The 12485-nt window shown below is 39.4% G+C and overlaps 1 protein-coding gene across 4 annotated transcripts in view; it reads right to left on the reverse strand.

Moving 5' to 3' along the window:
• Positions 1 to 11980, reverse strand: part of TENT4B (terminal nucleotidyltransferase 4B) — a 55952-nt gene extending 43972 nt beyond the window's left edge. The window contains exons 1-2 of one of the 4 annotated variants that reach the window (XM_069082530.1): positions 11789 to 11980; positions 11221 to 11659 (exon numbers count right to left, since the gene is read on the reverse strand). In XM_069082530.1, coding sequence (XP_068938631.1) covers positions 11221 to 11659; positions 11789 to 11945 — 596 coding nt within the window. In that variant the 5' untranslated portion in view covers positions 11946 to 11980. Of the gene's footprint in view, positions 1 to 11220 lie in introns of all 4 variants that reach the window. The other 3 variants (XM_069082531.1, XM_069082528.1, XM_069082529.1) reach the window with 3 other exon arrangements.
• Between the last annotated feature and the right edge of the window lie 505 nt (positions 11981 to 12485).

A 12485-nucleotide genomic window follows, 5' to 3' on the forward strand; every position in this document is an offset into this window, starting at 1 on the left:
CATGTGTTTTTCTCAAAAGCCTTTTCAAAATTCTTTTGGCATTAAAAAAATATATTTGGCATAAATTACACTACTCTATCAGTTCAATGAAGCCCAGCAAATCTCAAAAATTCCTCCCTAATCCCTGCAAAAGATCTCTACATTTTTCATTGTAAAAACACAGATTTAACTCATTTAAATCATAAAAGAAAACAAGTTTATTTAAAATGAATGACTTAGTTTGTGTCCAAGTGAAAAGAGAAAAGGACACACTTTTTTATTTAATTCTATGTACCATTTCATCAAGCTAAATATCTCCCCCCTGTTTTCCATACCATCGGGCACATAAAAGCTGTACTCTTAGGGACAAGAAACTGAATTTAAAGAAAATAGTCATGGGTATATGGATAGAGTGTTCCATCCAGACTCATGGACAAGGGTCTCCAGGACAGGTGTTCAAGTCTTGCCTCTGACATTTAGTAGATGGCTGACCCCAGTTAATTTAATCTCTTTGAATTTCCTCATCTTTTAAAATTAAGGAGTTGTACCAAGTTATTATAACACCAATGCAATATTCACAGCACCTACAGTGGCTATGAATATGCTGGTGTAGTTGTGAATCAAAAAATGTAACAGATTCTCCACATGGAAGACAGAATCAAAACATTTATTCAAACACCAGAAAGCCAAATCTATCATTGCAACAACCAAGAAGTTGGTACACATAACCAGTTCAGTGAACATGAACATTTCCAAGCCTTCCCTCCCTCAGGCCTTCAAAACAAAACAGGCCCCCTTAAGCAAAAATGCCCCTCTCTCACTCACACTAGCTGCTCTGCCTGCATGCTGCTTGCTCCCAGCTGTTCTGGCTCTCTCCTATTCCTTCTTGTTCCACCCTTTCTGTTCTACCCTCTTTAAGTAAGCTCCTCAAGCTCCTTCCCCCCTCCCAGCCCCCCTCAATTCCCATTACATTACAGTTATCTCTAAGGTCCTTTCCAGATGTAAATCTATGATCCTATTATTATCTATATCACAGATGTCAAATTCGTGGCCTGCAGGCTCTTGTGGACAGCCACACTCCCAAATGAGGCCCCAACAAGATTAAAACATAATTGGGAAATGTTTAACAAAATAAACAAAAATATAACACCAAACAGAGAGTTAATTTGTGATTTTCTAAGTCAATAGGCTGTCACACAGGGATCCGTTTCTACTTGAATTTGACACCACAGATCTATACCACTTTCCCTATCTCAATTCTCTCCCCTCTGCAATGCCTCCTCCCTTCACATAGCTGCCAAAGTAATATTCCTAAAATCCTGATCTAATCATGTTATTCCCCTTTTCTCAATAGAATCCAGTGGTTCCTTGTTACCTTACTTCTAAGGTCAAACATAAATTCCTCTGCCATTTAAAAGCCTTTCACAACCTAACTCCAACCTACCTTTCTAATCTTATTACACATTACTCATCTCTTCACATACTCTATAATCCAGCCACTTCCCTTCTTGCTATTTCTTACATATAACACTCCATCTCCAGTCTCCATGACTTTATAGAGCCTACAATGCACTATGTCTTCCACCTCCACTTCTTAGAATATCTAATTTCCTTTAAAGTTTAGCTGAAGTGTCACCTCCTATATGAGATCTTTTCCTATCCTGCCAGGTGCTAGTGCTGCCATCCAAAAATCATCTATTTATATTTATATTCATATATGCTGTCTCAGGAAAGAATGAAAGCACTGACAGTAGGCATTGTTGGATTTTTGTCTTTGTATCCCCAGTGCCCAGCACAGCACATAATAAATGCTTTTTGACTAAGTAGGCTTAATGTAACATTTACAAAGTAGCAATAATTTTATTATTTAAACCATCAAAGAGAGAGAAGCCTAATAGTGGAAAGAATTCTGAACAAGAGTCAGAAGACCCAGGTTCTAATCCCAAGTTCTGCCACTAAGTAGGCATATGACTTTAGACAAGTTGTTTGATTCAACTCTAAAAGGAGGTGAGTAGAGATAGATAAAATGTCCTAAGGCCAGTCTAGTTCTAAAATTCTATGATTTTATAATGTAACTCATTATCAATATTACTCACACAAAATGGTCTTTGACAGTAAAGCTAATGGTTAAAAATACCCAGAAATTCTGCAAACATAAGATACATTATATGTCTGTAGTTTTATTATTATGATTTAAAGCAAATCATTGAAATCTTATCACATAACTTCAAATTCTGTATAACATTCAATTCTATCAGAGTTAAAAACAAGTAAAAACGAAATCAGTTCTCCAACCCCCTAAAGACTGAGTATGTTGAAAAGGGTCAAAAGACTGAATTTCAATCTTAGCCCTGCTACTGGTCTGGCAGAGGCAGTAAGTGGTCCCACCTCTCTGGACCTCAGTTTCCTTATTTGTAAAAGGAGTAGAGGGGAATAAATGAATTATGGGGGTCTTTCTAGCTCTAAATCATATGATCCTAAGTAATTTTCTTTTTTTTGTTGTTTTTTGCTTTTTTTGGAGGGGGAAGGTAGGGCAATTGGGGTTAAGTGACTTGCCCAAGGTCACATGGCTAGTTTTTTGTGTGTTAAGTGTCTGAGGCCGAATTTGAACTCAGGTCCTCCTGACTCCAAGACCAGTGCTCTCTCTATTCACTGTGCCACCTAGCCATCCCAGTAACTAATTTTCTAAAAATCACCCTTTTTTTTTTTTTTAACACATTGCCTTCTTCCCTTGCCAGCACCATTATGATCAAAGCTATACACTTTTAGGATCACAATGTATGTGTGTATATGTATATATAACTTCATCTATCTAATTCTAATATAGATTCACACACATATTTATAGACATTACAGCAATGTTGTCAAACTCAAGTACAAATGGTATATAAGGGTCCCTACAGTCCACATATTCACTAAGACAATCCCATATTAACAATATCTATTTTCTATTGTATTCTAATTATTTTAAAATTTCCCAATTACCTTTTTAAACTGGTTCCAGCTGTACTCAGGAGTATTGCAGGGCCACATATTTGATACCTCTGCACTATACTATTGGTTAAAAAAGAACTACCTTAGAAGAAAAGAAACAGAAAAACCCAAAATAAAATGATAATGCATTTCCCACCTCTAAAGCATGTTATTTACTTACAGTAGACAAACTGGAGGAATGGTTCTTTTAGGAGTACCTAGGTTAATTAGCCTAAGGGTAGTAATAATCATGATTTAGAATTCAAATTAAGGAGATAAGATGAAGAGATATAGGATCTCAATTTTATTTCACAAAAGCAAAATACTTTAGCAAAATCTCAGTTTTATTTCACAAAAGCAAATACTTTAGCAAAGCCTGTCTATTTAAACTGAAGTAATTTTTATATCTTCTCTTTATTTTGAAAGGCTTTAATTTTCAAGGCAGAGATTACCCCCTGTACAAATATAATAGGAAAACATAATCTTAACCTAGTGCAAAGGTTAAAAATGACAGACGCGAGCAAGGATCTATTTGCCAGTATGTAACCCAAATATGGTAATTATAATGGGTAATTACAACCTATCAATGAAACTTTCCAAATCCAAAACTGAAAAAGTACCCCCAAGAAAACAGAAATAACTGTTCCCAAAAGAATCCTGAGCCTATTTCCTGATATTTAAACCCATAAAATCAAAGAATTCCCATCTTTCTCCCAGACTAAGGATTGTTTGATAATGACATTAATTTAAAATTATGACATTGTTTTCCTTCTAGGACAAAGCATTTTAGAAATCTCAAAATTCCTTTGAGATGTCTTAAATAATAGAAAAATTGTATGTTGTAGTCAACAAACATTTATTAAGCACTTACTTTCACTAGGTACTGTGCTAAGCACTGGTGCAGTAGAAAGAGTACTGAACTTGCATTCAGCATGGGGTTGAATCTCAGTTCTGATACTACCTGTTCCAAAAGGTTGTTGGAAAGAAACCACTCTTAAAGGGCTTTGTAAAATGTGTTATTACTTGTAGCACAGTATTTGATCCTCTCTGTTTCCATTTCTTCCTGCCTGGGTTTTTACAGAGGATTCTATGCTAGCACTATAAAGGACCAAATAAAAATCATAGACAAGAATAGCATCGTCTTTCCACCTATCCAAATCTTATACTGAATAATACCAGTTTCAAACTCTCCCCTTTCCTGCCCAGCCTAGATCATCCCAGGCAGAAATTATCATTTCTCCTCGGAATTCACCACAAAAATGAAAACTAATACCTATTACATATTCACACATTCCATTTTAGCGACTCAAAGACAAATATGGCTTAGGCCCTGCTCCCAAGGAGTTTATAAACTAATGGGGAAACAAGTACGCCAGTTAACTATGATTCAACTAAGGCTGAGTTAAGTACAAAGGGAATGAGAAGTTTCAGAAGAGAAAAGGGGCAAATCAGAGAAGTCTTCTTATAGAAAGCGATACCCGATTTGGCCAGGAAATGGGGATATTGTGTAAGCTAAGTCTGGAGGACAATCATTTTGGGGGCAGGGAAATGCCACATAAAGTGGAAAAGAACATGGGATAAAGGTGAACAGGTAGACAGGCAACCTATGGAAAGGCTTGGCCGTCAGTGCCAATAGGAAACAGAGCACTAAAAGTTTTTGGAGTAGAACCGAGGCATGCAATTTACCTGGCATTGAATAATATCTTGCAGCAGCTCTACTATTGTCTTTAACTACTATTTACCTTTTCATATCTTTGGCCACTCCAACTAGATTACATTACCCTTTAAGTCAGGGAATGGCATGTTTATTCTATCTCCCACAGCACCAAGCACAAGGTTTTTTGAATAGCAGGCATCCAAAAAAGTGTCATAACACAAGCAGACCAGAAGAAATAGCGAATAAGAAATGCAAAACAAGTATGGGGAAAGCACAGTTATTAAGTAACTAATAAACTCAGGGATTGTAGACACTCAAATTCAGTTGACACTAATAAGACCAAGTTATTAGGAAGTAATTTATTTAAAAAACACACCAACTATGTCATTATGGATTAATAAATGTGTTTTGGTGGAACTGGATAATTTTTCATAATGCTAATAAATAAGTATATTTTGGAGAGCCAAAGATGCCACAAATTATTAAACAAATAAAAACAAGTCCTAATTCTGTCATTCAATAAATCTAACTACATTATACATTTTATTCCTAAACAGGTAAGAAGAATACACATTCTAAAGCTCTAAGACTTCTTAACTGTAATTTGGTCAGCAGCAAATAAAATGCTTTCAACATACCTCCCCAAAATGGAAATCACTCAATTTTACAATAAAGTTATCTATCCAGAAATTTACTTATTCTTAGGATTAAAAAAAAGCTTTAAAAATTAAGTCTTTTTTGAAAAAATAAGCAGTTTGTTAGTGAAAAAGAACACCTGAAATTACTTTAAAAACCCAGTAATGAAAATATAAAAATAAAAAAGAATGCCTCTAAATAGCACAGATAACTCAAAAATAAAATTTAAATTTAAAAATTAAAGTTGTTACAATTTTGTTCTCAATGCTACTGCTAAAATTTTTAAATTTTAGTATGTCCCTGAGCAATCCTGATGATCAAAATATGGGGATTTCTACATCATTAAATGGAAGCTGACAAAGATAGGTCTCTTTTAATAAATAGGTCTTTCTTAGAAGACCAGGGCCTATAAGTGAAAAAGGTAAAATCAGAGGGCCATGAAATCTCTAGTAATCAGGTGCATCTTTGAGTTCATCACTGTGGACAGATTCTTTCTACACCAAGGCAAATAGTAACACTTTCATGAAAAAAAGAAGTTTCCTATTTAGATTTGAAGCCCCTGATAAAGCCTAGAGAGGAACCAATAGCCAATATAAATATCCCCAAGTATTTATAAAAATTTTTTCTGACATACAGACAAAATCCTTAGTATAGCATATTCATTTTAGGACTCCCCCTCCCTCCCAATTGTCTAAAGTCCACATATAACCTATTTTAAGAAAATACATCTTCTGCTAGGATTGGTCCTGAGTTACTGAGTAGTCTACCTCAAGGTTATTCTCAACTGTCATCTGTTTCATTGATAATGTGGCTCAGTGTACCTTAACATATTGTGATAGATTTAATGGCATTCTGATGCAGTACAGTTGCTATGTGCAACTAATAAATGTCTCTCTGGGTAAGGAGAATCTCCTCTGGGCAGCTGTGTCTTTCTGAAGCTAACTGAGGTTTCCAGCTGGCTCAGCAGAAATGGATAAAGAAAGAAATATCAAGCCAGTAAGTAATAAGACCACCAGAATTGCTAGCAAGTGTTCTTTGAACTACCAGTTACCCTGACCCCAAAATGCCCACCAACCATATATTTAATGTGGACAACCTACTGCTACAAAAATTATATACAGGGGGCAGCCAGGTGGCTCAGAGAGTAAGAGCACCAGCCCCAGTGTAGGGATGACCTGAGGATTCAATCTGGACTCAGATACTTAGCACCCACCCAGAAACACCTGGCTGTGTAACCTTGAGCAAGTTACTTAACCCCAACTGCTTTAAAAAAAAATTATATACAAAAGTAAATCAATGTTACTGATCCCCAAATGTTATGTATGGCCTGATGACAATATAATCAACATCACATCATAGCAAATTAAATTTTCCATATATAACAAATTTGAATTGTATCTTCATGTAAAAATAATTCCTCAATAATCTAGTATTCCTACTAACGTAAATTCTTTATTCATTCAAATATCCTAATGTTTGCTGGTCAGAGACAACCACCAAATCTGAGAGAACTCTTCCTGTAGTGCCTCAGCATAGCAGCCACAAATTCTGTTGTGGAATAAACTTCTGGGATCCTAATCCTAATATTTACTTTGGTAACAGTTTTAATGATAAAAGTTAAAAGGCAAGACAACCAAGAACAACAGACTGTACAGAAATGGATGACGGAAAGATCTAGGACATACAAAGCAGACAGGCCACAAATTATCGACGACAAATATCTTTCCTTCACCAGTCTATTTTCCAGTCCCTCTTTTCTATATTCATCCCCCTGAACTGTAGTTCACCAAAGCTTTTCAGCATCGTCCCAGTGTTGAGTCTATTAATCTTCTGGTTCACTGTTTCCTTTCACTTTTCACCAACTAAAACCTGAAAAATGTGCATGCAATCCACATACCAAAATAACTGTGTGGCTCTAATGGGGAAATTATGCATGTTCAATAATAAAACAGGTCTCAGATTAAAGAGAAAAGTTATGACATAAATTATCTTGCTTAATTTAGTACCTAGTATATTTTGGTACTGAATTATTAATTATTAATATTAAAGAATCCAAGAATCAAATACTTAGTGCAAGCTTGATGATGGGCTGGAAAAAAAAACCCTAAAACTCTACCAGCCCACAAAATTTTCACAAGGTTTTGGCACATTACAAAGTAAAAATGTACACATGCAATGAGATTCAATAATCTGAACACAGTAGACTATGAAGAAATGCAATCCATTTTCAGCTTTACATACCAGAGGTAAGTGAAAACTTTAAATTCAGGCTTCTGAATTTTAATCTCAACCTATGTATTTATTCACCTGGTTGTTGTTGAGATAAAGCAGCCTACTGCACCAATCCTAATTATAGCATTCTGTCATTATGGTAAAAATCCCATCATAAGATTGGTTTTATAGAATAAAAAAAGAAATGTATCTTAAGTATTTTATATCATGGTAAAAAGGCATTATGTATACAAGGTGAACAATCTGATATGTAATATGCTCTGCAATATAGCTTAAGCCTTGAATTCTGGGTGCCTTCTCAACAATGCCACCTGGATGTTCTATCCACCTATCAGATGGAGTTGCTGAGAAGGTACCAGGGGATTCAAGGCAAAAATTATATTGGAAAGCACACTACAGATCAGGTTGTGGCCCTCATTTACATAGTGTGTCTTTTCATCATAACATAGAAAAAAATATCTAAAATTCCAGTTCTTTCTGTGCCTCTTCAACTCCTACCTCCACCTTTGATTCCTTCATCTCTACCAATGTCACTCCCCCATCAAAGGCTTCCCTTTCCTTCAACATCTAATCATTAAATCTTACCAATATGACATTTGCCTTATCATTTTCATTCCCACTATCATCACCCTAATTCAAACCCTTATTGCCTCACACTTGGACTATTACAATAATCTCCAAACTGACCTTGCTCCAGTCAATAGTCTCTCTCATCCTCTTGCTGACAAACTGATCTTCCTAAAACAGTTTTGCTACATGTCCCAGCTCCTCAAAAGCCTTTAATGACTAAGTATGAAATAAGGGGTACAAACAAGTATTACAGAAATTCAGAGGAAGGAACAATCAAATAAGCATTGGCTTTTTAGAGGTAGAACTTGAAAACTGTGGCTTGAAAACATAGGACTTAGACAAAAAAGAGAAGAAGAGGCATTTCAGACATTGGTCATATGAGCAAAGGCTTGGAGACAGGAAAATGCAGGTCCTATTGCAGGAGCAATGAAAAAAATAATTAGGCTACATCAGAGAGAAAAAAATAGATGAAAGACACAATCATAGAGGAGTCCTTGGAGATAATCTAATTCAAATCCCTTGTTTTAAAGACTAGACCCACAATGGTAAAAATGATTTTGCCCAGATGACCACAGATTAGAAATGTTGAAGAAGAGATGCCTTCATGAGTCAAGGGACTGAACTAAATCACTTTGGAAGTCCCTTTACTTTACAATTCTAAGATTCATACAAGATATATAGCATTATCTTATGTTCTTTAACTTTTGTCTTCTCTACCTAACTAAACTGTAAATTCATGGAGACAGGTTCATGTTGCACACTTTTGTGTTTTTGTTGTTGAGCCGTTTCAGTCATATCTTGACTCTTCATGACTCCATTTGGAATATTCTTCAAAAAGACATTGGAATGGTTTTGCCACTTCCTTCTCCAGCTCATTTTACAGATGAAGAACTGAGGCAAACAGGGTTAAGTGACTTGTGACCAGGGTCACACAGCTGTAAGTATCTGATGCTGGATTTGAACCCAGGTCCTCCTGATTCCAAGCCCAGCACTCTACCCACTGCACCACTTAGCTACCCTCCTCTCTGTATCACTATCACCTAAGAGTGCCAAAAAAAAATGTATACTGCTTATGAGTTTCATTGTATTTAACCTCAGAATCATATATACAAATTTGCAATGAAAGTGTTAAAATTCCAGTTACTTGAGTTTTTAAAATATATGAAATGATAAGCTATCCCAAAAGAAAAAGAAATATGATCCACAAATCAAACAAAACAAGGGTTTTCATCCCTACAAATGTTCTTACAATAACACTCTAAGAACTGCTCAAAAGACTCTGTAAAAGCTGGAAGACTCACACAAAACTAAAATTTTAAAAATGTGTTTAACTGCTGGAACCCTCAGAAGTAAAACAAAATTTGGAAGGATAGGTATTAAAGCTCAACATGCATTTATTTTTAAATAGACTGTTCCAAGAAGAAATGGAAATCTCTCATGCTTGTTGAATGGGCAAATTAATTGTCAGGATTTTTTTTTCCTTTTTCTACAAGAACATTACATGTGGAGAGATTCAAGTTTGAGATTTGTCACCATTATGATATTTGCTAAATAAAGATTAAAAAAAATCAATAAATCATATAGTTTTAATAGCAAGGTAATAATTCATCATTTATAATGCATAATCAGCAAGTTGCCAATGTTTATAACTTGCTTTATTTTTTAAGTCACATAGAAACAGTTTTCAAAAAATCAAAATTAAAGCATTTATTTTTAAGTTTGGTTGACAATGATTATTTCAGTTGGATTGCTTAAATTACCGAAGTCCTTAATATCAATTTTCTTGTTAAGTCAGGGATTTATTCTCACATTTGAAAATGCTCCAAGTGTCCATTTCAGCCAGGACCTATTAACCTAGACATTAAGATCACCATGGATAGCGCCCTAGTAACTTTTAATAACACATGCTTATCATTAGACCTAGTCTCTAACCTTAAAAGACCCCTCTTACAAAATCAAAGGATAAGTTTGAAGTGTATACCTATTCAAAGCATAAAATGTTCAACAGTTCTTCTCAAAAGAGTATTAATGATAATAGTGGCATAAAGGAGACACCTGCCTAGTAGAACCAGATGGAAGCCACCAAATCATTTTACAGAAACTCCAAGATGACACAGAAATCATCCTTTTCATCTGATTCCTATTAAGGACTAAAGTGTAATGGGTGATCAAAACCAAGATTCCATACTCAGTAACTTATTCTGTTCCATTCTAGCATATATACACAAAATAGAGAATTTGTAAACAGAGAAAGTTTGAAAAACTATTAACTAGATTTACTAAACACAATGAAAATATTCCTCCTAAAGCTACCTTGAAAGACAATCCTGTAACATTCCAGCACAGAAGCATTTCCAAAAAGACAAATCTAGCTGGAATCAATCTGTGCTTATGTACATAATTCACTAGGGGTCAGGTAAGATTCCATTTTGTAACAGCTGAACTTTAAACAGAGAGTCACTGGTGGTGCAACATTGAACTAATTACCATAAAGTTAATCCCCTCTGGAAAGAAAACCATCAACAGAGCTTACACTATGCTCACAGCATTATGGTACATATCACATTATTATGGTACATAGTCTAGGAAGATGGTGCTACAAATCAAACTCCTGGAAAGTTCTTTAGGGCCTTGAGCTCCTGCAAAGCAGAACTGTACAGCCCTTGCCTTGCATTCTTTCCTGTAGAACAAGGAGGCCAGATACAGGCAGGAAAAGAGGAAAAAAAAAGAAAAGAAGAGAAAAGAAAAGAAAAAGAGAAAAGCAGGAAGAGAAGAAAGAACCAACAAGGGTGAGTCACAAGCCTTAATAGCCTGTCATGTTTCCAACTGGGAGTAGAGGATAATCTTCCATTTTAAAAACTTTCGTGAAGGAAATACTCCCCCCAAGGCACTTGGTTATCAAATGGGCCTTTAATGTCCCATAAGGGTTGAGATGTCCATGAAAAGTGACCTCATCTTCCTGTGTGATGGCAGAGGCAACTGGACAATTGTGGAGGGGGTGAAGAGGTGGGTGGGGAGGGAAACCACCTCCCTCCATCAAATATCCTGTGCAAACCAAGAGCACGCGGCAAAGGTGGTGTGAAGCCTCTACTCTTTTCCCAGTCCCCACCCCACCCCCATCTCCATGTGAGTGCAGTGACGTTAAGCCCCCATAGTGAAGTGGAGACACTCACCCCACGACTCCCTGGTTGTAGTTCCTCCTCTTCCAAGGGGTACCACTGTACAACCCTCCAGTTCCCGCTGTTCCAGCCAACCTACCACCGCCCCCTCCGCCCGCCCCGACCCCGGCAGTGGAGGCCGGGGCCGTGCTGGGGCTCAGCAGGCTGTAGTTGAGTCCGTAAGTGCTGGCCTTGTTGTCCCTTTTCCTCTTGTTGCTGTTGCCCGCGGCGGGGTCGTTGTTCTCCGCAGCGGAGGCTCCAGCCCTCCGGCTCCAGGCCCCAGGCTGGTGGTGGTTGTTGTTGTTGTTGGTCGTCTCTAAGGGCAGGAAGTCCCGCTGTTCGGGGGCCAGTGCGTGGCCGCCCAGGAGCCGCTCCCCGGGGCGGTACATGCCCTCGGCTGGGGAGCTGCTGCTGCTGTTGCTGCTACCGCCGGCGGGGGCCGTGGCGGGGCCGGCTGGGGCGGCGGCGGTGGCGGCGGCGGAGGCGGCGGCGGGGCCGCTGGGGCTACCCGTGTTGCTGCTGCTGCTGCTGGTGCCGCTCCCGCTGCTGCTGCTGCTCCCGCTGCTGCTGGTGCTCCCGCTGCTGCTGCTGCTGCTGCTGCTACTGCTCGTGGCGCTGCTGTGACAGTGGTGGTTGAAGTAGAGGTTCCTCAGCCCCTGGGTCGTCTCCCAAATCTGCATCCACAAACTGTTGGAGGGTCCGAGCTGCTCTGGCTGAAACCAGGCGATCCTCGGATCCATCAAACGGCGGCCACTCTCCCCCGCCCCGCCCGCAGCCGCCGCCGCCGCCCCCTGCCCCCCAGCAGCAGCCGCCGCCGCCCCTGGCGGCTCCGGCCCCTCGCCGAGACCCCCCCGCCCCCTTCTCCCTCCTCTCCTCCTCCTCCTCCTCCTCCTCAGGCGCACACTCTGGCCGGCGAGACGCCCACGGGGGCCTGCGAGCCGCCCCGGCCTCTCCTCACCGCCGCTCCTCCCGGCGTTTTCCCGGGCGGCAGCAATCGCTGTGGTGCCGCCGCCGCCCCTGCTGCTGGTGCTGGTGCTACTGCTACTGCTGCTGCTGGTGGCGGTGGCGGTGGCGGTGGTGGCGGTGGCGGTGGCGGTGGCGGTGGTGGTGGTGGTGACGGCAGCACTGGCGGCGTTGGTTTCGTTTCCTGAGCCGTCTTCGTCGTCCCCTTCACCGCCTCTCCTTCCTCTGTCCCCTCCTCCTCTGCCGCCGCTTCCTCTTCTTCTGTGGCCGCCGACCCACCCCCCCCTCCCTCCCCTCCGCCAACCCCCTGTCACCGG

This window comes from Petaurus breviceps, unplaced genomic scaffold (assembly GCF_028583685.1).
Source record: "Petaurus breviceps papuanus isolate PSGF00001 unplaced genomic scaffold, PetGlider_PUasm1.0 171, whole genome shotgun sequence".
NCBI classification, from domain to species: Eukaryota; Metazoa; Chordata; class Mammalia; order Diprotodontia; family Petauridae; genus Petaurus; species Petaurus breviceps.